Source organism: Calliopsis andreniformis, chromosome 5 (genome assembly GCF_051401765.1).
Source record: "Calliopsis andreniformis isolate RMS-2024a chromosome 5, iyCalAndr_principal, whole genome shotgun sequence".
Classification (NCBI taxonomy): Eukaryota; Metazoa; Arthropoda; class Insecta; order Hymenoptera; family Andrenidae; genus Calliopsis; species Calliopsis andreniformis.
In genome coordinates this window covers 12,154,034-12,180,433 of record NC_135066.1, presented here as the reverse complement: position 1 = coordinate 12,180,433, position 26,400 = coordinate 12,154,034, and the positions used below count along the sequence as shown (strand labels likewise).

The 26,400-nt window shown below is 33.5% G+C and overlaps 5 protein-coding genes across 10 annotated transcripts in view; 3 read left to right on the top strand and 2 right to left on the bottom strand.

The window, feature by feature from the left end:
* Window positions 1–23: 23 nt before the first annotated feature.
* On the top strand, window positions 24–4,316 carry LOC143179948 (putative cytosolic Fe-S cluster assembly factor GH10760). 2 transcript variants are annotated; one of them, XM_076379405.1, is made up of 9 exons: window positions 24–90; window positions 1,316–1,651; window positions 2,133–2,349; window positions 2,446–2,541; window positions 2,612–2,767; window positions 2,839–3,109; window positions 3,198–3,446; window positions 3,520–3,897; window positions 3,970–4,316. In XM_076379405.1, the coding sequence occupies exons 3-9, from the start codon at window positions 2,287–2,289 to the stop codon at window positions 4,209–4,211; spliced, it is 1,455 nt and encodes a 484-aa protein (XP_076235520.1). In that variant the 5' UTR covers window positions 24–90; window positions 1,316–1,651; window positions 2,133–2,286; the 3' UTR covers window positions 4,212–4,316. The 2 variants fall into 2 exon arrangements, with proteins under 2 accessions (XP_076235520.1, XP_076235521.1); XM_076379406.1 differs by lacking the exons at window positions 24–90; window positions 1,316–1,651 and adding an exon at window positions 1,832–2,010.
* Window positions 387–1,490, bottom strand: LOC143179950 (dynein axonemal light chain 4). Its single transcript, XM_076379410.1, has 2 exons — window positions 1,199–1,490; window positions 387–903 (listed from the first exon to the last, which is right to left on the bottom strand). Exons 1-2 carry the CDS (start codon window positions 1,256–1,258, stop codon window positions 655–657), a joined length of 309 nt encoding a protein of 102 aa, XP_076235525.1. The 5' UTR covers window positions 1,259–1,490; the 3' UTR covers window positions 387–654.
* Window positions 4,317–5,367: 1,051 nt separating the features above from the next.
* On the bottom strand, window positions 5,368–6,985 carry Josd (Josephin domain containing). Of its 2 annotated transcripts, XM_076378198.1 has the most exons (5): window positions 6,853–6,985; window positions 6,595–6,679; window positions 6,293–6,507; window positions 6,010–6,190; window positions 5,368–5,908 (listed from the first exon to the last, which is right to left on the bottom strand). In XM_076378198.1, the coding sequence occupies exons 2-5, from the start codon at window positions 6,646–6,648 to the stop codon at window positions 5,654–5,656; spliced, it is 705 nt and encodes a 234-aa protein (XP_076234313.1). In that variant the 5' UTR covers window positions 6,649–6,679; window positions 6,853–6,985; the 3' UTR covers window positions 5,368–5,653. The 2 variants fall into 2 exon arrangements, with proteins under 2 accessions (XP_076234313.1, XP_076234314.1); XM_076378199.1 differs by lacking the exon at window positions 6,853–6,985 and having other exon boundaries at window positions 6,595–6,776.
* Window positions 6,986–7,425: 440 nt separating this feature from the next.
* Window positions 7,426–8,992, top strand: LOC143179931 (WD repeat domain-containing protein 83). Its single transcript, XM_076379381.1, has 4 exons — window positions 7,426–7,624; window positions 7,702–7,945; window positions 8,017–8,243; window positions 8,514–8,992. Exons 1-4 carry the CDS (start codon window positions 7,552–7,554, stop codon window positions 8,882–8,884), a joined length of 915 nt encoding a protein of 304 aa, XP_076235496.1. The 5' UTR covers window positions 7,426–7,551; the 3' UTR covers window positions 8,885–8,992.
* Window positions 8,993–9,502: 510 nt separating this feature from the next.
* The window catches only part of LOC143179930 (low-density lipoprotein receptor), a 60,561-nt gene continuing 43,663 nt past the window's right edge, over window positions 9,503–26,400 (top strand). The window contains exons 1-2 of one of the 4 annotated variants that reach the window (XM_076379375.1): window positions 9,503–10,021; window positions 19,880–20,002. In XM_076379375.1, coding sequence (XP_076235490.1) covers window positions 9,928–10,021; window positions 19,880–20,002 — 217 coding nt within the window. In that variant the 5' untranslated portion in view covers window positions 9,503–9,927. The remainder of the gene's footprint in view (window positions 10,022–19,879; window positions 20,003–26,400) is intronic. The other 3 variants (XM_076379376.1, XM_076379377.1, XM_076379380.1) reach the window with 3 other exon arrangements.

Genomic DNA, 26,400 nt, shown 5'->3' with positions numbered 1-26,400 from the left:
TAATTACATATACATAATTAATTGTATATGTATGTAATATACATAGATGCATGCGCGAATACCACACACTACGATAATCACATTTTCGATGTATGTAGTATTGATTTTTAAAATTATACACAATAGCAGCTTATATATTACATTTAGTTAGTATTACATAAAATTATGACAAGAAAATTCCTGAGTTACGTGCTCAATATGAATACATATACTATACATTTAAGTAAATAATCATATTGCCATACATATATAACAAATAAGAAATGATTATTAAAAATATTATAAATCATTTTCGAATATATAACTGTATTCGTTTCATTTATATAATATTATATTTTTGTATCTGTAGAAAAATTAGAAATATCTTTTTCTTTGTCTTATTTTTATCAATTTTGATGTATGAACTATAGGTAAGTAGGCAGATATTACATATTGTTATGCAAAACCTGAATATTTGTAGATCCCTTTTATTCATATCTTATATCTTATTGGTGAAGTTTTAAATATCAATGACGATTTTAAAAAAATTCGTTTGTCTTAATCCGTTTGTCGTTAAACGGTCTGTTTAACATCGTATAAAACAAAAATCATTTATATAAAAATTAATTCTTTGGTGAAAGCGTTCAGGATGTTTTCCGATTTTTGTAAATTTCACTATGCCGACTTCCATATGCATATTGCTAAATTTCCAGCGCAATACATGTATAGAAGGTGTTTCAATTGGTAAGTTATTTCGAATCCATAGCCTTCCCCTACAACTGTGTGCCAGGAAGCGCCGAATCTTTTGTCCATTGTCTCCTTAATCATTCGTGAAACACTCTCGTAATTATCTGCGTATTTTTCTGCTGCTGTAACGCACAATTCCATTGCTTCTTGTTTCATTTCATCCGACATATCACATTTCTACGATACAGATGAGATAAGTTTAATATATCACATAAAAAGTTTTATATAAAAGTTATTACAATAATAACTTAATAAATAAATTGCATTAACGAAAGATATTATACGAACGAGTGTTAAATTAATCGTATTATATATTAATACGAATAATTAAGTGTCAGTGACACATTATTCAAAAAGTACAAATAATGTTTTTGCATAAGTTCTATTGATTAAATATCTATCACCAAGTATTGAACTTAGTTCATCTTAATATAATTTATTATACGATAGCTGTAAAATATATTTTGCTTACCCTACAAAGAGGATACGTGTGTAAAATTTTAACGACATCGTCTTTCTTCACTTCGGTCATTTTTCTTTAATTAAAATTATATAAAAATTGTTTCAGGTACTGTCTGCTCTGTTTCAGGGCGAATGTGAAAATTGCCATCTTTCAGGCGCACGCTTACCCCCTAAAGACAGGGATTCTCAAATTGCGGTTTGAACTTAAGAGTGGATTAATGGAAAGCATACAGGATACTCGAGTACAGCTAAGGGAAAATTTAAGAGGTCATTCTAGACATTAAAATAAGAATAAAAACTAGAATAACGAAATTGTGTTTCAGACAGTTTGTTAAGTAATATGCGTTTAAAGAAGTCAGTGGTTGTCATAGACAGTGACGTTAGGGGGCACTCGCCTCTGAGGACCTGCAATTCATTGAAATTGCAACCCTTATCAACTTGCAGCGCTTGTAAATTATATGATGTAATATAATATGATATAACGTTATATAAGATATAATACAATATTCGTATTATACATGATACATGATACTTGATCTGGATATAATAACTATGATATTGATAGCTATAAATTGCTAATAATTTAGCTTCTGCCATGAGCTTCGCGCCAACAAAGGTGTCATTCGATTTGCTGAGTTTTAAACAGACTTGACTAATTTTTAAGCTTATAATTAATAAACGAAGGCTCAACCACAATTTTGTTAGACTTGATGCTTGCTCTATTTTGACGTCTATAATTGTTTAAATTTTCTTCCACCTGTAGCGTAACGACTTTTCAAGTATCATGCTACGTTGAAAATATTTGTTTGAATGTATAATGACGTAAATATTTTATTTATAGTAATAAGTCGATTAATATTTTTATCGTATTTTCATTTTATCACTTTAATTTTAATCGACTAAGATCAATCAAATATTTAAGAATACGTGTATACTTTTTTCAGTACTTTGGAGTGTGAGTGAGGTTAGATTTCCTATTAAGAAGAATTAAAATCCTGAAAATTTAAACATTTCTGAAGCTTTTGTTACGTACTTATTTAACGTATGTTTAAAGTAATTGAAGAATAATTTGTATAATCAAATATCTCCTGTAAAAAAATGTCTCGGTTTAGCGGAGCATTACAAATTACTAATTTGGACGATTTTATTACACCATCACAGGTATTTATATTATCGTTTATTTTCATGATAGCAGTTTTTCTTTCATTGTATTTTTTTATTTTTATATACACAATAAACATTTTTAATTTTGTATAGGAATGTATAAAACCTATAGAAATTCAAGCATCAAAAAGCAAAACTGGTGCAAAAATAAAAATTGAAGAAGATGGAACACCCTTTGCATTAAATGAGGTATATTTGTATATTTTATTAAAAACTTGTATATTATTATATAATTTTAAATTTTAATGACGTTTGCTAGGTTGGACAATCCCAAAAGCTACAAAAAGTTGAAATAACACTTACCGATTGTTTGGCCTGTAGTGGTTGCATTACATCTGCAGAAAGTGTATTAGTTACACAACAAAGTCAGGAAGAATTATTACGGGTGTTTAGAGAAAAAGTGTCTCAATGCCAGGTAATAATTCCTACAAAAGATCTCTTCTTACATTAAGCTTTGGAGAATGAATAAACACTAATTTTTTTTAGAGCGGAGATGGTACATGTTCAATGTACATAATAGTCAGTCTTTCTGTCCAAGCAGTGTTATCCATAGCAGAACGTTATAATCTTAGTCCAAAACAAGCACAGTATAAACTTGCAGGTTACTTTTATCAACTGGGGGCAGATACAGTTTTAGATATGACTGTAGCTGATGATTTTGCCCTTTTAGAATCTGCTAAAGAATTTGTAGAGCGTTACAAAGCAGCCAAAAGTGGTGTGAAGAATCAATTACCAATGTTGTCATCTTCTTGTCCAGGTAAGAAATAACTAATAAACAAACTATTACTTAAAATACACAAAGTAATGATGAAAAAAATGTTACAACTATACGCTATTAAATGTAGGTTGGGTATGTTATGCTGAAAAAACACATGGTAATTTCATACTTCCCTATATAAGTGTAACAAAATCTCCTCAACAAATTATGGGATCATTGATAAAATATCACTTGGCTGAAACTATGGGTCTTGCACCAGAACAAGTGTATCATGTAACTCTTATGCCTTGTTATGATAAAAAGTTAGAGGCATCTAGAGAAGATTTTTACAATCAAGACAGAAAATCTAGAGATGTAGATTGTGTTATAACTCCAAGTATGTACCTATTTATATGTAACATCTTTCTTATTTAAACTTATTTATTAATATATTCATTTTTACTTTTAAGTTGAATTAGAACAAATGCTCAATGAGCATAATGTGATTTTAAACGAAATAAATGAGAGGGAAATTCAAAGGCCTTTTGAGTCCCAGACAGAAAATTTGAAAAATGATTTATATAGTCACAGTGGATCAGGATCTGGTGGTTATGCAGATTTTATTCTTCGTTATGCTGCAAAGAATTTGTTTGATGAAACACATGTAGAAGTTGAATTTAAAAATCTCAGAAATCCCGATTTTCAGGAAGCAGTTTTTCAAAAAGACGGACAAGTACTTTTAACGTTCGCAATTGTTAATGGATTTCGAAATATACAAAATTTAGTACAAAAACTGAAACGAGGAAAATGTTCATATGATTACGTTGAAGTTATGGCATGCCCTTGTGGTAAGTTCATCTAAAAAACATCTTAGAATAACGATGATACATTTTATTCATATACTCGAATCTGGTTACTAGGTTGTCTTAATGGAGGAGCACAAATTCGATCTTTAAATAACATTCAACCACGTGAACTAGCATTGAAATTGGAATCAATGTATCGCGAACTTCCGCAGAGTAATCCTGAAGAAAATCAAGTTGCCCAGAATTTATACAAAACTTGGCTAGGAGGGGAACATACAGATAAAGCTTTGGCATTCTTTCATACACAGTATCATGAAATTAAAAAAATGAATACAGCTCTTGCGATAAAGTGGTAATTGCAATGCTTTAGTAATTTGGATTAAAACTCGTGTGAACATTTTATATTGTAAATATATTATTATGTAAAAATATTACTTAAAATGTATAAAATATTAATAGCATTACAGGACTCAAACAATTTGTAAATGTACTTTTATATTGTTCATTCCAAATACATATTTTAGAAAAATTGAATCAATCAACATAATAATATTGAAAACACATAAAAGTAATTTATTAAATACTTTAATAAATAATTGTAGATACTGTTTGTAATAAATTAAATGTACCTCTGTGTAATTTAATAATCGATATTTAAATATATGTACACTCAAGATACAATAACATTAACAATAGTGATATTATTTAAATAACAGATATATTACATACAACTACGTCACAAGAAACGCAACATACGGCTCAACAAACATAAACTATATTTTTCTATAAAGTAATTAACTTAGTACTATATTTATTCAGTATAATGTTTAAATGTATAGCAAATATAAAAAGTTCCACAGATTGTATACGAATTACTTTTTTTTATAGAGTTTACACAGTAATATGTTTGTTCAAACTATAGTATATAAAAGATTGTCTTTTACAATTTTTCCTATGGTTGAACTTAAAAATTTGGTTTCTGAAGGAAACTATTATTTTATATTTTTCGTTTGGCAGTGTAATTGTACTTTGTATCGCCTATGTGAAGTAATATCTTGTAACTTATATATCTGTAACGTAATAACTTCATTTTTTCTTAAATACATCTAGGGTTATATACTTCACAAAATAATTGACTTAAGATACTTAAGGTACTGTGCTTTGCAACTAAATGATATTGACACAGTAATCATAAACTATATGAAAAAAAATAATATAGAGAAATAAAAAACCGAATCAATTTATTTTGACATTATCATATTCATTTTAAATGAGAGACTATTATATACACTATATTACTTACAAAATAAACAATTTATACTTAAAATATGTACTACTTTCTGTCAATAAATATATTTGAATTTCGTTGCAAACTAGTATACATTATAAATATTAACTTATTTTTATAACATTTGCAATAAAATAACATATGATTATTATCATAATTTTATATTAAAGCTAACAATCAATAACATATATACAAATACATAATTTAGTGTACTAGAATTTTGTTTAGCTTCATAATTATAATATAATAAACTATACTTTAATAAATTATTTAAAACAAATAAAACATTGATATAAATTAAGTGAGAATAATTACACTTTACTCTTTTGTGCAAGAAAGTTTATATGCAATATTCATTATTTTTCATTTTTTTATATAACTTTTTTCAATTCCCTTATCTTAAAATTCCCTCATTAATGGTCTATTGTCACATCCACTTTAATTTGTTTTGGCCTTTTCATCTAAATATATGTGAAGCTTTAATCATTTAAAAAAATTAAAGAATTTTAATTACCTAGAATTTTTATTATCTAAAGATTCTTCATTGTCATTCATTTCTTTAGTTTCCTCTTTCTTTATACTTATATCTGTAAGACTATCTTCAATGTATCTAATGGAATCATAATCTGTACTAATTCCTTCTTTGCTTGCACTTGTATTTAGCAGCCATCCTTGACTGCTATCTACTTCTTTTGATACAACAAGAAATAGTTCCTTCTCCTTACTGTCTATCTGGTCCTTTAGGAATACTAGCAAGTCACTTTCCTGATAAACAAATTTTTTAATGTTTTCATTGTAATTTAATGTAGTTCAACAAATTTTAATTAGAGCAAATATTAGAATTATGAAACAGGTTGTAAACGAACCTTTCCTATGAGTTGGGGGGAGTCTAGCTTTGAATCAAGATTATAAAATGCACCATGAATTTTTCTGAGGGCAATCCAATGACGCCTTTTCAAAGGAAGTAGTATGAATCCTAATTTATACTCTGCTGGTACATTTAATATAAAGCCTTCAATATTATCTAGACATAAACAATCGAGATCTCTAAAAAATTTAACAGACACGTAAATAAAAAATTTTTGAATTTATAATTATAAAATAATGCATATTATAATAATATGTTCATAATTATCTTATTCCACGAACCTGCGTTTATCAAACCAAACTGCTTCACGTCCCTTCTTTTGCAATGCTGCCATAATAACATTGATATCATAATTACCCAATCCTAACAGTGACTTGTGAGGATTAATCCATACATCTGGACTCAAACTATAACAAATCTGATCCAATTCCTGTTTACTATATCCCTTTTTTTGAAATAAATTATTTAATGCGTGTAATGCACAAAGTTCATTCACCTGTAAAGACAATAAAGAAAAATATGGAACATAAATAAATATATCTTCACACATTGTATAATTATATATAAATATTTAGTGAATTACTTGTCTTTCATGATATATAGATCCAGTCATATTGTTTGCTGTATTTGCAACCATTTTATTTACATAATTTCTCTTCTTTATTGTACTGTAAATTTTATTATTTAATTACTCTCTCTATTAAAATTTACGTTGAATGACAAAACGTAACAAACTCTATATATAACCTTCAACGGTTTTGCGAAGAAAAGAAAACAGTTCTTTCTCAAATTCAATAACAGACTTTATTAGTCATTAAATAATCTTAATTTAAATACATACTGTGCTGAAGAAATAAATACTGTCACTTTGGAATAGGTAAAAATTTCACGACAAATCAATGACGGTTATTGCCGACAAATGTTGATATGATGTATTCAACATCCATTTATTTTCATTCATAGTTCCAAGTTCCAATTCGACAGGTAGGTATCATAAAGTAGGATTTACAATTATACTGGATTTTGTATTCGCAAAGTTAGTAATGAACGACAATATCTAGTAAGATATGGAAACAATTTGAGCTACATCTTTGAACTAGTAAATCAGACTGCTCATTGGATATTGCTGAACAACTTATATTTATTTCTATTCAAATTACAAAACTTGCAGTATTTAAATTTTTATATTTCAACGTTCACACAAAGAAAACAAGTTTGCATTTCGAATTTTATTTTAAAAATGTATATAATAACTGAAAAGTAATTAATTGGCTAAACTGACCAAATAACTAAACTTTGCAAATCAACTGTTATTGGTCAGCCTGTCAAATATAACCTATAACTATATATTGACGATAATACAAGAAAAATTGTTTATAACAAATATAAACGAATGTTTGCGTTTATTTAGGAAACGAAAATTTTTTAAAAATGTTACAAGATTATCCTAAGGAAATGAATTTGTTTGTAGAATTAAAAAGGTGTCATTTATTGCTGTTTCCAAAAACATCTTTTAAATAGTTTTTAAATAGAATTTAAAATGGAGATAGAATATAAACTTTTAAGAGAAATAGATTGTAAACAAGGGGCTGTAAGATCGGTACGATTTAGTGGTCTGTATACTGTCCGTTTTTTAACGTCGACTTTTTATTAAAAAATGCACATTGATTTGGATACAATATTTTTTTAGTTGACGGTGCTTATTGTGTAACGTGTGGGTCTGATAGAAAATTAAAACTATGGAATCCACATAGAGGTGTTGCTTTAAAAACATATGGAGGTCATGGAGATGAAGTCATGGATGCATGTGCATCCTGTGACAGTAGCCAAATTACATCTTGTGGGTTAGATAAGTCAGTTATTCTTTGGGATGTAACAACTGGAACTCCAGTTCGTCGCTTAAGAGGTCATGCAGGCCCTGTTAACACAGTTAGGTATGTTTCTAAACTTTTGTATATCTTTTTAACTTCGGATCAAAAAACATTATTTTTTTATTATATGTTAGGTTCAATGAAGAATCTTCTATGATTATATCTGGATCACGAGATAACTCAGTTATGTGTTGGGATGTACGTTCTAAAGCACAAGAGCCTGCGCAATGCTTAAGTGAAGCCAAAGATTCTATTTCTAGCGTCAGAGTATCAGACCATGAAATTCTGACATCCTCCTTTGATGGCAAAATCCGTCGATATGATATCCGTGTTGGTGAAATGTATGCAGATTATATGGGAGGTTAGTCAATAATATAATACATTTATAAAAAACAGCAGAATGAAAGATAATTATTGGAAATAGAGTACACCTCACAGATTTTAATGACCTTCAGTGTTGAATAATTTTCATTGATCAGCTGGGTCAACATTGAGATCCTTGGGCATTGAAATCATTGAGTACTCCAATCCCTCCTGCCTGATTATTTCATGATCACAATAATTATAATCTATTGTTAATAATTATCAAATGAAATACGAATTACAATTAAACATATTATTAATATTATAGATGCAGTGACATGTTCTAGTTTTACAAGAGATGGTCAGTGTATAGTGGTTAGCTGTGCAGATGCTGTGGTTAGATTAATGGATAAAGACTCAGGAGAATTGTTGGGAGAATTCACAGGTCACGCTGCAAATAATTTATGTTTGGAATCAAGTGTCGATGCTCAAGATACTCGCATTCTCTCCGGCTCTGCAGATGGAAAATTGTGGATATGGGATTTGGTTTCCCAAAAAGTGGTTGCCAAACTATCAGGATATAAACCAACAAAACACCCTATAGTATCTTTAAGTGTTCACCCACAAACAAACTGTTTCCTAGCTACCATTGGACCAAGTGTACTAATGTGGTCTACAGTGTCATCTGTACAAGAATAATATTTTTAGAACAGAATTTATAATTTAACAACTTTTTATATTGATAATAAAACATAGGATACTCATAGAAAAACACGTTGAAACTGTCAGTAATGAAATACAAACCAAACTTTATTTCATAATTACAAAAGTCTACCGATAAATACTTAAAATTCACGATCAACAAAAATTTCGCCCCATCACTATTACCAGGTGTCTTTCACCTGGACGCGATAAAGACAGAATGTAGGTTAGGTTAAGCTAGGTCACGAATCACGATACACAATCAAAGATACAAGCTACGAGAGAACGCGCGTAGCGTAACTCGAAAGAAGACAGAGAAGGTTCGCGTAAGGGCGCGGGACTGAGAGAGAGAAAAAAGGAAAGAAGAGAGACAAAAGGGAACGAACAAGAGGGAACACCTGCGCGCGCAGGTGGCGCGATATCGGTGCGTCAGAATCAGTGGTCGCCGCCGTTTCGCCCGGGAGAAGGAAAGAAAAAGAGAGAAAGGGGGAACGGTTCCTAAGCAGTCGGAGCGAAACAGAGTAGCTGCGCAGGAGGAAGAAAGCGCGACGGTTTCGTACAGGGTCCGAGTGAGACGGATGCGAAAAGAGGGAGTCAAGAGATATACAGTGAGAGACACTGAGGTGCTCGCATACGGGGCGGGCCTGCCAGTCTCAACCACTTTGTGGAGTGCACTTTTTATTTTCTACTCGAGCACGCAGCCACTCTCAATTGTCGGCTGTTTGCACGTACACACGATCGAGGATCCGTGACTCGCCCGATGCAGAGTGAAGGCTGTTGGACCGCGTGGTCTCACCAGACTTTACTGGCGATCAGTCAGCACGTCGTGTGCGAGGATTGTTGTTGTTGTTGTTGTTGAATCACCCCCCGGCTCACCGGCTGTCAAAGCCACCGGGCAAGACTCGAATCACGGTCGAGAGCAATCGGCGGCTCGCTGCTCGGATCCGGGGAATCTTTTAGTGTCAGTGAGAGCAGTGGTGGACGAGTGGTAGTGGAGAAAGATACGAGGGAGAACGGGTGTGCGACGAAAGAGGGTTGTGATGGGGCGAAGCTGTCGTCTGCTGGTACTCTCGCCGATGCACTTGCTGACTATATTCGGCTTCCTCGCGGCGGCTGATGCTTTTTCCACTGCTAGTAAGTTGCATATTTCGAATGTTGGGGCACCAAATGGGAAAAGAAAGTGAACAGAGGCGCGAGGCAAAGGGGGATAACGTTGTCATCGAAGATGTACGGCGGACGTAACGTTGTTGATTGAGGGAACTTGTGTATGGGATGTGCCATGCGCCGGTGTCGCTTACATAATCGTTCGTCGTACGTTTTCAATGAGAACTTTCTGTAAATCGGTTGACGTAGGACGCGGGAAAAGAGGGTGGTCGACGGTGGTAGAATATCTAATGTACAAGGCTCGATATCTGCGATCTTTGCGAGGGGGATGCTGGTACGGAGATGCGTTAGTCTGAAAATGGGGGAAGACCGCGGTAGATGGAAGCACGTGAAGATCTCTAAGTCCTGTGCTTTTCATCTGGCGTCCGAGATATTCTTGAGACGAATAACAATGTTGAGACGTGGCACGTGTATTATAGAAGTGACAGAACTCAATAAAGTATGTTTTTAAGGGGAGGAAAAAGATTATTTATGAGTTTAGGAGAAAATTATTTATTAAATACGTAATATTGACATAAAGAGTAGTTTTGTTCGTATGAAAGTTATCTTACTTGAATGATTAGTCTGTAAAATAGTTACGTGTTACTTGCTTTAAATGATTTACTGTTATTATTTACATAATTTGTAATTTACAGTTGAACAGTTCTTTGAATAAATTATATAATTTTGTTCGTTAACTAGTAAACTTTTTATGATGAATAGAGGCGCATTTACCGAACTGTTTTACAACTGTAATTAAAAGATCACGTTTTTTGAGTTGTGTCACTTATGATGACAGACATACGATATGTATGGTTCGAAATTTTTAATACATTCATCGCCATGACGATAATTTGTTTCCTTAAGATACTTCATCAACTGTAAGATATCCTAATCCCTATTTCTGTAAACGTATTTTCGATACCCTTATACCGTGAACGTGGGTCACTTATTTTTGATACATCTTTCCGTGGGTAAAAGTCTGAAAATAAAATAAATCTGGAAACATTCATATAATCTATTTAAACGTTCTATATAAAAACTATAAGAATAAATTTCTTTAAATTAGAAGGATTAAACATTTATAGATTTCAGAGAAATTTATATTCTGTGTTTGAAATTAATCGGGATAAAAATATAATATGGGGTTAATAAGGGAAGAAGATTTATAGAAAGTAATTAGTAGATTATAAATTTTTATATATTTAGAGGAAGTTTAAATGTGTGAAAAAGTATGGACAATATCATACATAAAATGTATATTACTATAAATATCATACATGTACAAAATATCGAAAGTGTATGTTATAATATTTAAAGAATGAAGGAAATATTTATTTGGGTTTTATATTTTTAGTCGTGTTTATAAAAATTAATTTTTTGTATGTTATTTTTATATTAGTAACAGATGAAACTTCTCTTTTTAGTATCGTACATGTGCATGCATTTCTTGATATTATAGTTTCAAATCATCGTTTTCTCATTTGTTTGAAAAATGAATATTTTTGTGGTAAATAAAAAATCTTGGAAGGTAGCGATTCGATACATTCGAGAAACTAATTGCGTGTTTTTAATCTTTGTTAAATAATATTTGAAAATTTCGTATAACCTTAAATGAAACATAGTATTATCTTAAAAATATTCAGTTCGAAGAGTTATTCACTTCGTGTGTTTAATAGTTTAACATAGCATCATATGAATTACAAATCAATCTAAAAAAGTATATACGTGACAATGCGCGTAAATATTTTCAATTCAAGTGAACGTTTCATATACGTCATGAATTTACGAACTGTAACATGAGAATAAAAAGTATGAGTATAAATTAATTGTAATGAATGAATAGAATATTGTCAAAGAGACTACATAAATTTATAAAGTTTAGAGGGTTCTGAATATTTAATAATTCCTGTTAAATAATTGCTTTTATATTAATGGCAATTAAAATAGCACTTCTTCGATTTTTTAACGAAATTTTACGATACATAAAATGTACACATTGAAATCCTATTAAAGTATATTAAAGCGACTGAAATGAGAAAGGTTTGCATCAACAGTATGAGGCAAAAATAGTTGAGAGGGGTAAGATAAAAACATATCAGCTGTGTTTATTATATAGAAGTATAACAAAGTATAAGAGTAAATGAAATTATTGATTGTAAATGTTTAATTTTATAGTTTGCTTGCATCTGATATTGGCCTTCAGTTTTTTCCATAATTTAAAAATGTGTTTAGTATTGCATACACATATATTGGTTGCAAAAGATATTAAATTTTCAAATTAAGAATTTTAGAAGTTTGAATTTCTACGAAACTCTCATACATAAATATGTATCTGTATGTATTCAAGGTTTAACGCACAATCATTTCCTTAGATATACGTTATTACGGTAAATTGAAAAACTTTTCGCTTCCATATTCGCAATTAAAACTTTTCTTCACGTTTTTATATTGTTACTTCATCTATTTTTAAAAGTATTTCTAAGGAAAATAATAATCGAGATTCGCTAAGAAATAATTTATTTTGATAACATACACACAGAAAATGAAGATAAATGAAACGAAAATATATGTATAAGATCAATTAGTTTAATGGATTTTAAAATGAAATAAATCGTGTGGAAAGTACTATAAAATTTGTCTCCGATGATACATTGTTAATTTGTTTTCAGTATTCTCGTACTGTACAGAAGTAGTCATGTTTTTATGACGCCCCCTATTAACATTTTTCAGTAACTTCTTGAAGCAATTTATCGATCGATATACGTAAAGAAAATTGATGCATTACCTTCCATAAGGACATCATACAGGCAAAATTGTTTTAAATATTGCAAATATACATATATTAAAGTATTCGTACAGAAGAAATAAACTGTAGACCAGTATCAAATTTAATAACTTGTACAGATTGAATTTATCACAGCTATTTACTATTCTAAAGTATCTAGAAATTTTTTAATCATTACTGCTGACTGTAATTGGTTTAAACGAGCGAATGGTGCGTTTTTTATGTGACAAACGGAAAGTGCATTTCAATTATTTCCATCGCTAACGAGATGTATCGTTTTGTGAACACATTAACTTTTATTGCCTGAACTCATTTAACTCACGACGCAGTTATCATCGTAGGGTCATTAGTTAGAAATAACAAAGTTTGATTTATATTTATTTCCATTGAATAATATTACATAAATCAAAGTTACAAAACGACATAAATCATATTAACAAAAAATTTGAGTTTTTGTCTTAACTGAAGATTACAAGATAGAATTCATATTTTTTGTTTAAGAAGATTACATTGAAGGGACTTTTTCCTTAAGAAAGGGAATGTATAAGGCGCAAGTCTGCGATATAAAATTAAAAGATTCTAAACTTTGAATGTCGATACTTTAAGGGGGTACGGTAGTCACGTGACATTTGGAAATTGCCAGGTCGGTATCTGCTATTACAGTTTTCGTTACAGAAATAGTATTATCCACAGACACGTGGCTGCTTGATGAACGCAAGATGGAGCCTTTCTATGATTTCGAATTCGGGAGGTAGCTTAGAAAATTTCCCCCTCTACTGCACACATTACTATACGAGTTATGTGTACGTGAACTCGACGCTTCGCGACCGACTTCTGACATTTGCGGAAATGAGAGAGAGTGCGAATATGAGTCTTACTCTCTCACTCTTGAAACGCCACATTCAACTGTTCAAATCCCTGCAAGCGGCACGAGCCACGCGCGATGTTTCCGATTGCTAAGATATTTTCTGTGATTCAATATAGCACTGAATCGTGTGAATGTAGTGGTATTTATCAAACGACACATGTTATTTGTATGTGTATAACTTTTACAAGTGTCACATTCTAAATACCACTACATTCATATTATTCATTGTTTGCCCACGTCGATGCCTTTCTCGAGATAGACACTTTTTCCAAATATCGTTTTTATATTAATATGAAGATCACGCATATGTGTGCGTGTACATAAGTATACGTATACATATACAGTAATGTTACTGACGAGAACAGCGCTTGGGTCTGGTCGCGGCCCTCGTCCGTCACTGGTAGTCGATTTGGCTTCCTTTACTCTCGGTCGCCAAGATAATTGATGCACGACCGAAGAAGCAAAAAAAAAGGGTTTCGCTCGACCGTCTATGCTCAAGCTCGATGCCCGAAATCAATGACGTTACAAAAGACAAGTATAGCATTAGGGATTAAGAATAGGAAAAATTGAAGTTTCTTATTTGCAAACGGATTTTCACGTAAGTAACACCAATCGATTCCTTGTGCTCTTCCGAAGAAAATGATATCACATACGACATGATTCCGATTATTTATAATAAAGATACTTAATAACTTAATTTGTAGAAAGAGCTTACTTGTCCGTTTTCCGATTTATTATTTCGCTAGATACTATTCATCCTTTTTATATATACATAGAATATAGAATATAGAAGTATATATTATTTTACATATATAAGTAGATACTAATGAAACTCAAACCAATTTTAAATAGAAATATTAATATATATATGTATGTGTGTATGTATATTTTGAGTTAGGTCTGGATTAGGATCGTTGGATTCTAAATACAGTAATAATACGATCGAGGGCCGTTTCGTTCACACGACAAGAGCCGTTACGAGACCCGAGCACGGCTCTCGTCTGTAACATTACTGTATACGTAAATGAACGTGACCTTTCTTTCTATAAATCAAGTTTTATGTATGTTATAAATAATCGGAATCCTGTCGTGTTTAATATCATTTTCATCGGGAGAGCACAAGGAATTTACTGGTGTTACGTGCGTGAAAATCTGTTTGCGAATAAGAAACTTCAATTTTTCCTATTTAAATCCTTAATGCTATCTTTGTTTTTTATGGCCGCCTTGTTCTGGGGTATCGAGCTTGTACGCGATGGTTCCAAGAATTGGTTACACGGAGGCACACATCATACGAGGTAGTGGGGATAGACCGCGGCTCTCGTCCGTGTAGACGAAACAGCTCTCGTCGGCAACATTACTGTATCTACACATATACAGGAAAAAATCTATTGGCTAGATGAAATTATCTTTCAAATTATTATTTTCAAAGATATGATAGTCAGGTTCACAGGAAAACCATTTCCAGAATTTGGGCCTACTGTTCCTGCAGCAGACCCTCCCGTATTGGTTTGAAGGAACAATGTATGGCATGTGGCACTTGACGCGTAGGCGAGATTTCCTGCGATGCTCTCTACTCGAGCAGATTTTCCTGTACTGAAAAACACTAAATTTTCGTATCCAATATCTCGAAAACCATTTGAAAACAGATACATAATTTCTATGTCGTTAAATTTATCTTGAAACGCACTACAAAATGATTTGAAAAAAAGTATATAGTTCTATTTAAAAAACTAAACTTGATTATCGTATCTTTGAAAATAATAATCTAAAAGATAATTTGTTATAGCCAATAAATTTTCCCCCTTATACCATGCAAATGACATGTAAACACTTTTTTAATTTTGTGTGTTTTTTTTTTGTGTGTTACGCGGGACACCCTGTATGTATACATAAGTGGTAACGCGCTAGGTTAGGAGCGAGCGATGCGATATGCGACATGAGCCGAACATGACCGAGTGTTACTCGAAATCGCAACAGCTAATCGACGGTATTGAGATATTTCAATTCCCTATGCATGTCTGGTGGTGTATCCAAACGCACACGACTGTTTTGAATATACATACATGTGATCTACTGCATTTATTTCTTCATTATACACAATGTAACTGTGACATCAGACGTGTATAGGATCTCACAATCTCACCTCGTAACCGTAATGAAATGATGAACGTCAAGATGCACGGATCCTATACCTGTCATCTATGTCTTTACCATTGATCGAGTTCGGATCCCGTTCAAACCTGCAACTTTTTTTTTATTCTACAAGTAATTTTAATATACAATTCCAATCTTTATATAAATTTGATTTTATATTATTATGACTCAAATTATTATTTCATTCCATAAAAGACTGGTTGTAAAAAAATGAGAACGATGCAACTGTGTTTTATGGCTATCTGTGTGGCTAAAATATGAATTATATTTTCTACAGTATTTTATAAATGAAGTAATATATGAAGCGAGGAATTCTAAAGTTAAAAAGCTACTAAAAATTATGTATGAAATAAAAAAGTCACAGATTTGAACCTGCATGATAGCAAAAGACGGGCTCCGTATTCTTGTCTTCTCGGGCTTTCGTAAATATGTCTGGACAAATGAAAATATCGCGCGCGGTTTGTGTCGTTTGTCGGCAACTTGGACAGTATTTAAAGAGCGAGAGAGTAAGGTTCACTTTACACTTGCGTTCTCTTTTGACTTTTCGAATATGGCCGGAGTGGCCCGAAGCGCCGAGCTCACGTACACGCGACTCCTAAGGTGGTGTGTGTAGTGGAGGGGGAAATTTTCAGTAACTCGAATCGTTAATTTGGGTATCACAGATTCCGATTCCACATCGGCAGCCTTACAAATTAGGCGTCGCCTGGTTTGCAAATGCTCAACTAAATTTGTCACATTTTTTGCTCTGTTTTATCGATAACCCAGCCAAAAGCAATACTGTTGTATGGTTTTACGGCCTGACACTTTTCGTCCTTATATGAGAACATTTTGAACTGGGAAAGGGTTCATTCGATAGAAAAAAGTACAACGCAGCGCAGTCAACTCGCGATTTCGATCAAAACACTCTCTAAATTACATAAAAATGCTTAAATTTCCATACCTGTCAATGGTAGATTTTTGCTCTACTTTACAACACTCGTATTACTAAATATCAGTAGAATTTCGTTAAATCGCGAGTTGACTGCGCTGCATTGAACTGTTTTCTTTCGAATGAACCCATTCCCAGTTTAAAATCATCTCATATAAGGACGAAAAGTGTCAGGCCGTAAACCCCTGTTTTTGCCTAATTTTGTCGGTAATATCGCCGCTCTGACATATCTGATCGTACCCCCTTAAAAATAAAAATTCGCAACTTCTGCTGTTTTGTCGCACAATCACAGGACGCCAATATCGATTCCGTTATCCTGCAACACTATTTTCGTATCTATAACGTCGAAGTGGACATGGAAAGGCACTCGACATTTTTCTATACGATTCAAGTATATCATACTAAAATGCGACCAATTCGTAATTGTACAACATGATCGATTAATTCGAATAGTAGTTTTCATTTAATTTCATTCATATCTCGAAATCTGTTACCCGAGTAACCAGTAAATGAATAAATGCCTGTATAATTCACGAAGATAAAGTCTTTTCCCTAATGGACATTAAAATGCTATTAAGTATCATTTGTAACCATAACCTTTCTTTACGCAAGAAATATCAATTCGTAATAAATAATTTTTCGCGTTTTAAACACTTTTTGCGATATTTGAATTCGATTTGGTTAACGAGATACAAATATATGTATTTCTGACAATGGGCACAGTGAATGCACATAATTAGGTTTCTTACATAGATGGCGCTATTGGTGCTCGAAGCCTCGTAGCGAATCGCTGCATTCTGCGGTAAAAGGTAAAAGGAGACGTTTGAAATTTATCGAAAGTGGATCGGGAAACGATTTACGTTACCATCGGTAAGTTATTCTCGTTCAGCTATTAGGAATCGCATTCGAATTCAGATAATACAATAATGTAGTTTGAGATGATTATTATTTCCTATTGGAGAACGATAATGTATCATCCTGGCTAATAAACATCGATCTTACAATTTATCGTCACTACGTATCCAATTTTTCGTTTCGGTCATTTCTCGCGGTGAACCGTGACGCAATTAACGCGTTAATAATTCAACCTAAGTTCAATCAGTTTAATTAACCATTAAACAACCACACCAGAAATAACCTCCATCGCTCTTCACGAGACATAATTCATGGAGACAACATGAATAAAAAATACAACGCGGTCGTATCGCGATATTTTTATTTTTCAATCTGAGATTATATTTCGCGCTCGTCCACAGAATAAACGAAACCGACAATACGAATTAATTATTGAAAGGGAACAGTTTTACAGAAAATGTAAAATAAACGAAATTTTGGGTGTGGCGAGTTAGTATGGGAGCTTTTCAGCTACAGGTACAGACGACACAGTGGAAGACTGTGTTCGACACAGAATGTTCCAACAGGGACACAGCGTTATATTGCTCGACACAACAAAGATTTAGGTGTAGCATGTAATGTTTGCTACCAACAATACAAAATTTTGGTTTTGTTAACCTTGGTTCCACTGTTCACATCGTAACAGTGTAGTCGATGGAAAGACTCGAGAATAGTACGTAAAAAACGGCTGCAGTAGACCGCACTCTACACAAAGGGCATGATGAATTTATTGTGCTTGTTATTGTACTTTCCATCGAGTAAAATATAATTTCACGTTTCATTCTCTGTAATTTCAATAACATCTGAATTAGAAGACTATTAATCTTTAGGAAACAAAAATGTTTTCAATCAAGTTTAGCTTTTAGTTTACATAATTTATTTTCTTGATTATATCATAACTAGCCGAAAATTTGGTTACTTCTTGAAACGTTAAAATTATACCTTAATTAAATATGTTAAATATTCGTATACAGATTCAGAAGAGTATAATGCATTCTGGTATTACACTAAGGAATTGAACTGTGTTACAAGTACTTTACACGGTACAGCACAGTGTAACACAGTGCGTTAACTCCTCAAGTACGATAAACATTGGACATTCTCCAGTTTCATTGGCTGGAGCTGATTTTTCGTGGATAAATCACAAATTTTTTGTATACTCTTTCAATTTCAATACTAGCTGAAAAGACGAGTTCCATATGTTATATTCACTGGAATTTCTTCAATGGCCATCGACTTTCACACATATATACAGTCTAGATTTTACAGAAATTTTGCATTGGTATGTGTGCTCTAAAGAACCAATTACGCAAAACCTGCCATGTATGGACCCTGCCAGGCAGGACAGAAAACTATCTGTCTGCGATGTATGACAGTCGACCGAATGGCAAAAGTTTAATATTTAGATCGTCGGCATGGTATACCGTATTTTGAAGATTTCTTTTTCATCTTGCTTAATTTGTGAAGAAATATTTAAAAAATCTAAACATGGTGTTGAGTGGTAAAGATTAGCTTTCGAACTTGCCGCTAGGCGGCGTCACACCACAAATATTCAAGAAAAAAATACTATATTTTAAATGAGAAAATGGCGGCGGTCTAAAAGTTAAGACCTACCTGAGGGTTAAACTGTGGTACCAGCGCGAGCTAAATCTACTCAAATAATATTATAACACTGTGTCGTAGCTGAAAAGCACCCTCTGTCGTTGGGAATTTTTCGTGTCGAATCAAAGATGAGTTCGGGTGTACCGATGAGACTCGAATTGAAAAGGCTCGAGCATCAATTTATTGGCCATCGTCCGCCATATTTTTTTCCACGGCGAGAAATTATCTTCAGCGGAAACCACGGGAAGCGTCTCATGAAAAGAGAACCTTCTGATTCCGCTTCATGAAATCGAATCGTGGGATCGTGGATCGCGTATATTCAACGCCGCGGACAAAGAATTGCAAATGAATGCGAGCAGAAATAAAAATTCGCGCGGTACGTATATACACGGCTCATATACGGACGTGAAATTATAATGAAAGTGACGTCAATGTTGTTCCCCTGTGCAACAGGGTTGAGAATATCCTCGTGCGATTCCAACAGCTTTTTTCTTTTTCTCCCTCCCTCTTGTTTCTCATGTACTTTTTCAGCAGAGCTTAATTAAATGGTTTTCTTTGTTTCTATCGGAACGTTCGCGTGGGATTTCATTTCTTTTTTTATTTATTTCGTTCCAGGCAGGGCTTGTACTTTAAGGCAATTTCGATGTGCCAATGGTAACTGTATACCGCTCTCGTGGGTCTGCGACGGAACAGATGACTGTGAAGACAATTCCGATGAAACCCACAAAGAATGCAAAGGTGAGCGATCAGTTGGATATATTCAAATATACGTATATATATATGTCGAGCACTTTGTAACGGGGAGGGCCATCGTCGACGATGCACGAGTGTCTCGCGTAGAGAAGATCGAGTGAAACACGGCCACATTTATGTCATTCTTTTTTCCACGTTTCATCGAATGAAAAAGCGTAATCCCATGGGAGCGAGAGAGCAGGAGTTAGAAGGAGAGGATGGGCAATCGATATTGTACTCTTAAAGAAAAAAGATAATCGAAGATTAAACAGAAGCTACATTTAATTTCGTTCTTTCGAGAGGAATTACGTTTAATCGCTAATACGACGTTTTTGCTGTTCCTAATTTCGGTGTTCCTTTATCGAACAAAAATCTAGTTAAAGGAAATAAGTCAGTGCTTCGAGTGAGATTTTCGAACAAACTTTTTCAGGAAGAAAGATTTGAATGTATTCGTTTCGTAACGGATAGATATGTTTCCTGAAAAGATAGATTTTATACGTCATAGCGATGATAAATCACCTTGGGCAACCAGGAAAAGCTTTAAAAAACTTTGGAAAAACTAAAGGGAAGTTTGAATTTAATTTGTAAGGGAAATTGAATCTTTTAAAATACAGTAGATCACTTCTTTAGTGTTATAAAACGTCGAGGAACCATTGGGAATGGCTGTTCAGGAAAAGGAATGTATGGATACTATAATAATCAGAGCAAAATCAATCGTTTAAGTTTAGTTCACGACTTTTCCATTTCGCCATTTCTCATCTTTGCGCTAACACAAAAACTGTAACATAAGTCGGGATTGGAGGTGTAATTATTTTATTTATTACGGGTAGAAGAACCTAATTGTCATAATATATGTGTTAGCAATGTTAGACTATTCTATGCCACGATAAGGCTGTGAGACGAGTTCAGACATACTCGACAGAACATCAATTCATTAGAAAACGCGTCCATTGTAACTAAAGCCTAAGAGTGAAGAACAAAAATAAGATACAGATAGGTAGAAAAAAGAGAAAATGTTGCTAGATTAGGTCTCTCTACTGAATAATCTGTAGAGATCACATTTATAGGCATTAATATTATATGCAAAGATATGTCTCGTCGCCTAGAGTGTTAGCCAGATTGCAGCAGATCCTATTAAAGGGGTCAATATTTATAAACCTAGATGGATAAACAAGGGCCCAAAAGATTAAAGGGGTCCTGGCAGTGGTAGGTCAAACAGGTCAAACATTAAAATTCACAAGAGCAAAGACAAAGGGATTCCAATGTGTCTCGATAGAAATTCGATAGACACACAAGTTCTCTTGAAACTATTCTCCCAATTTACCTTGTACTCAACTTTAGGAATGCAGATTCAAGCTGTTAAACCGTGAACTTACCTTAGAGATGACTTTCTTATGTTCCTTGTCCATCTAACTGATTGCAAGTGGAACTTGTATCGAGACAATACTATATTACTATGTCCATGGATAATTTTATAGAGAACACAGAGATCTGTTATACGATTTCTCCTAATTTCAAGTGTACTTATTTTTAACACATTTCGCTATTTTTAATTACAACATATTGACACTGCAAAAGTATTCCACCCATAAACAAAGACTACAGAAAACGCATATAAGTCTCGAGCACTGTCGAAAATCACGGTTTTCCCTCGGCTATCAATCGAACATAATTCTCTCTTGGAACGGTACTGCTCAAAATCAATCAGAAATTCAATCGTTTCTCTTTACCGCGGACTCTTTGACCCGACAGTTCGTGAAATGAAATATTTTCGAAATTAAATTCGCCCAGTGATATTGGCGCGTTTAGCCTGGGGACCGAAAATACATTTCGCAGCTGCCCCTCCGTGGATGTTGTCTTCTTCTAGTCAACTGTCGATTTTACACGCGTCTGCGTTTATCAAACGAACTGTTCGGTTGACAAACAAGAAGCAGGTACAGATGTTCTACGATATTTACCTGCGCAATGTTGATACGTTGTTACACAAACGGCAATGTATACCAGCTCGTAGCGCGAAACTATACTCGACGCAGCGTTAAATATAGTAGCCCCTAGGCTCTACAATGCTGACAACCGTGGCTCAGGGATTAATCATCTGAGTTTGTTTACGGAACCTGTTAATATTGCGCAACGTTGTAATTTAATTGTGCCTTGGGTAGAGTCACATCGTAGTCGGGATAAAGACGTATTGCATACATATATCATACCATACAATTTGCAGTACGTATATTTCTGCGAAGGTTCAATTTTGGACAAATTAATTCGCATGTATTTGAGGACCCACTTACGCCTGATACCGTAAATGAATTTTTGATGTGTCTCTCTCCACCGTGAAAGTAGGTCACTTTTTTTTATCTATATACGCCTTTTTGTGAGTAAAAGTCTGAAAAATCAGAAGGTAAATTTGTAGTTTAGTAACTTTTGGCAATTTTGGCTATTTCATTCGTGATTGTATAGTTCGAAGCAGGCGCCAATGACCTCGAGCTTGACATGTATTATCAAGGATCTTCCGGAGAGATTACAGAGTTGCCTACTTACTGTTAATTATCTGTACATTGACAGAGTTACGATTGCTGTTTGTATGTAGAACTACTTATATATAATGATTGCGAGGAGAGGCAAAAACTCGGAAATTAAAACAAATTTAAATAGTTTAAAAATTTGTACATTTAGATATTTAAATATTGGAATATTTGAAAATTTATGAATTTTAGTATCTACTATTTTTATTTATTATTTAATCATGTTGAATCTGGCTCGAAAAAGCGGAATAACTACAAAATCGTTTGCAACGCTATGTTTTTGCAATAAGTATTTATATGAGAAGATTTCAATCTCATATGAGTATTTCAGGCGTCACTTTTTTAAAGGCGCAAATAGTCGTATCATTTCTTTAGCGATCACAACTTGTTTTGATATTGTTATTATTGATACATCGATGGTCATAATCGTTTCTGATTGGTTCGTCGACACGTAGTGAAGATTCGATGCAACGCAGTGTCGACGATATATTTCTTTCATAATCGAATGTATTTTCCGGGGTGCTGATAATTATAGAACTTTCTGTGCTGTGCCAATTTCTTTATCAACACGATTACTAAATTCTCCAGATTCGTTCGCTGATCTGCATATTGAAATCAATACACTGTTAACACAATATTTTGCTTATAGCATGTAATATTAAAAGTAAGCTATTCTAATATTTTTTAGTTTATCATAGTTGTGAAATACTAACAAAGAATAGATGGTCCTATTTAATCTAGCTCATCTAGTTTTTTCAGTAAATGAAAGTTATCGAACACCATTAATCTTTTAACTATTCACGAATCTACGTGCCTGATTCTGCTTTTATCCTGCAAAGCTGTGGATTTTTGTGCATTTATGAAAACTTGAAATGTGTAAAAAGTTAGAGAGTACATTTAATAGATATTTAAAAACGCAGAAGATATGAAAAATAGAGTGCATATTATAACATTCGAAAGATAAAGTATATTTTTATTTAGGTTCTGTTTCTTTAATTGTGCTCATAAACGTATGAATTTGCATAAAAATCTGCAGTCTAATGATCATGTAGGATGCAACACTATGTCTTTTATTATAATTTTAAGCTTAGTTCATATTTAAATATTCATACAGAATCTACAAGTCAAATTCATGGATTTACACCATTTTTATCATCGCACAAGCGTATAATTTGTGTAAAAAACATTGTGTAAGTACTTTAGAAGTTAGAAATTCTATGCCACATTGACTTCGACCATTCAATTCTTAATGCGTTGAAAAACGTACAGAATCAAAAATCCACGATATTCATCGGTATAAAAACTTTCATTAGGTGAATCGGCGTCTATTTCTCGATTCGATGCGCAGTAGGAGTGCAAGGTGAAGGGGGATGAAAGTATAAAGGACTTAGAGTGGTCGTTACTTTCTTACAAACCTTTGATTTAACTTCTCGATCTCTTTTCATATTTTGTTCATAGCTGGGTGGATGGACACATTCTTTGGTAACAGTCGGTCCGATTCTGGTGAACCACACTGTAGGGAACGATAAGTACCACTGCGACCTCGTCCACGCGAAGTTATCTAGGAATGAATTACTTCGTATCTCAATTAACCCAATGCAGAACCTAAAGTTTTCGATTCGTAGGGAGATTGATCCCTGGTTCATGCAATTTTATAAAACAGTGCAATGTTAACGCAGGGTTTGAAGACCATGAACTAGTGTTTACATAGTGCTGGAGAAAATGAGTATTGCAAGCTTTATTTATTTACTACTTTATTCATTGTAAACTTTATTTTGATCTGATGCTGGTAAAAATGAAAAAAAGAGGTGAACATTACTTTCTCAAAATGCAAATTATATATGAAACTGCTATCACCTATGTTATATGATGTATTAGGTATGTAGATACAGGTATAAACGCGAAATTTTGTTTGGTTGTTTAACGAATCTATGCTACTCTATAATTTATTTCACATCATTTTATGTTGTACTTAAATGACTACTGATATATGTTTTACAGAAAATAATGAAAACATTGATCAAATTTGGAAACTTAATACTTGAAGAATGACAAAATTTGAAAGTTTTGAACATTAGAAAACTCAAGAATCCAACAGTTCTATAATAAAATTAAAAAATTTGTAAATCGAAAGTTGTTATAGTTTTGGTAATTGTATCAATTTTAGTCACAAACGCTGCAGCTCTCATATTCAGAAATCATTTGTTTGGACCGCAGAAACTAAGTACAGTCCTCGTATCACACCTATTACGAATTGTTCCCAGCTGTGCGCGGAATATCGCGATAACGCCGCGCATCGAGAACGAGGCCTAATGTTTATTTTATGCAATGCGATATACGAGACCAGAACGGGTTATTATTACATAGGCAAATTACGCGAGTTGATAATTACACTAATTTGAAGACCAAGGGATTATAGCTTTGGTGAGGTGGAATTTCGTGAAGGGGATAGTTCGATAGAAAAAGCAGGCGTCCTTGTTAGTTTTATGGTTTTATCTGTTACGAGACATGGGAATCGGCAACATACGTAGACTCACCGCGATCTTGCATCAGACTAGCGTTTCCAATGCACTTTTTTCCTCCGTGGGCTGTCGAGAATGCACCAGCATGACAGCCAATAGAACATTGTTCCGACGCTTTGGATCGACGCTCGTAAAGAACTGCAGGAATTCTGGGGATTTCATTCAGCTTCCTGTAACATTGGGCGAGAATGGAATGATGTCTCGAATTGCGGGACGCCTGGAGAGATTGAGTTATTTTCATGCTTCTATTTCTCGTATCGCGTAGACCCTTTCAGGTATTGACTCTTCGAAATGAGGGTATATGGGATTTGAACGAACGGTAATAGGAATTTTATTTGAGCAACTTGATTAATTCAGCGAACCTCCCAATTCTGGGAAAGACTTATACAAGCGAGTGGGAAATGTCAATAGCTTCGATGGTTTCGACGTTAAAATAACTTCTCGAAAGTGTGTAGCGATAATTCATCGCGAATATTAAAAATGAAATATGCTCCAAGCTTTGGAAAAAAAATGTATAGAATAGTAGAAGCTTATGCACCGAACTTGTGCATTAAGTGAAAAGGTGAGGCTTTTATGTCCCGTTGATGTGTGAAATTATGTTGCGCAGGCAGAAAGAGATAGCAGCTTCAAAAATGTTTCTTCGTACAGAGTGCTCCACAAGTTGCGTAACTCATAAAATAAAAGTTTGCAAAATAGATAAGGAAGAGGGAGTCGGATATAATCATAGAGTAAGACGTAATTAATGTTTATTTCTCTATTTCTTTCGCGGAACATGGTGATAACTGAGATTGTTTAAGCAAGCATACTTTTACGTTACTTCAAATGACGTAGCTTTTGGAGCGTCCTGGACGATCAGAAAGGCTCTGGAAGTTATGAAGACTATCCAGTAAAAGAGCAACAGAGAGCAACATCGTTGATGGAACCGGACATCTGCCATAGAGGCGACGACTTCGCTTTGCTGCTTCTGCTTCTTGGAACACGTCGATCAGTTGCACGCAAAATCCTCTTCGTCGTATTTCCTCGATTCTTTACCAAATCACTTCTGCAAAACCTGTTTTCGTGGACTAAAGGAAGCTCGAGGTCTCGATTCGCTGTAGTCTCACAACTCGTTATAAGCGACAGGATTATACTTTTATCATATTTCCGTTTTTTAAGGGTAACGTTCTTTCAATTTGCTTCCCTTTTATTTAAAATAGAAATAAAAATTCCATCTTGTAGATATCACTTATGAGGTTTCCTTAGTCTGACTTCCTCAAAACTACAGATAGGTCTTTATTACTTTTCGGTAATTAGCTTAATATTTATCTCAATAAATGTACATCGAAAATTTTTTAAAATATTAATATTTGTTGCAGTTATG

Excerpts from the sequence above, each read along its gene's own strand:
- LOC143179931 (XM_076379381.1), top strand. The coding sequence starts at position 7,552 with ATGGAGATAGAATATAAACTTTTAAGAGAAATAGATTGTAAACAAGGG. Across the intron at positions 7,625-7,701 it reads AAGATCGGTACGATTTAGTG|TTGACGGTGCTTATTGTGTA; the intron begins GTCTGTATACTG and ends ATATTTTTTTAG. Across the intron at positions 7,946-8,016 it reads GGCCCTGTTAACACAGTTAG|GTTCAATGAAGAATCTTCTA; the intron begins GTATGTTTCTAA and ends ATTATATGTTAG.
- Josd (XM_076378198.1), bottom strand. The coding sequence starts at position 6,648 with ATGGTTGCAAATACAGCAAACAATATGACTGGATCTATATATCATGAA. Across the intron at positions 6,508-6,594 it reads CTATATATCATGAAAGACAA|GTGAATGAACTTTGTGCATT; the intron begins GTAATTCACTAA and ends TTGTCTTTACAG. Across the intron at positions 5,909-6,009 it reads CCCCCCAACTCATAGGAAAG|GAAAGTGACTTGCTAGTATT; the intron begins GTTCGTTTACAA and ends TTTGTTTATCAG.
- LOC143179950 (XM_076379410.1), bottom strand. The coding sequence starts at position 1,258 with ATGACCGAAGTGAAGAAAGACGATGTCGTTAAAATTTTACACACGTAT. Across the intron at positions 904-1,198 it reads ACACGTATCCTCTTTGTAGG|AAATGTGATATGTCGGATGA; the intron begins GTAAGCAAAATA and ends TCTGTATCGTAG.
- LOC143179948 (XM_076379405.1), top strand. The coding sequence starts at position 2,287 with ATGTCTCGGTTTAGCGGAGCATTACAAATTACTAATTTGGACGATTTT. Across the intron at positions 2,542-2,611 it reads CACCCTTTGCATTAAATGAG|GTTGGACAATCCCAAAAGCT; the intron begins GTATATTTGTAT and ends GACGTTTGCTAG. Across the intron at positions 3,447-3,519 it reads AGATTGTGTTATAACTCCAA|TTGAATTAGAACAAATGCTC; the intron begins GTATGTACCTAT and ends TTTACTTTTAAG.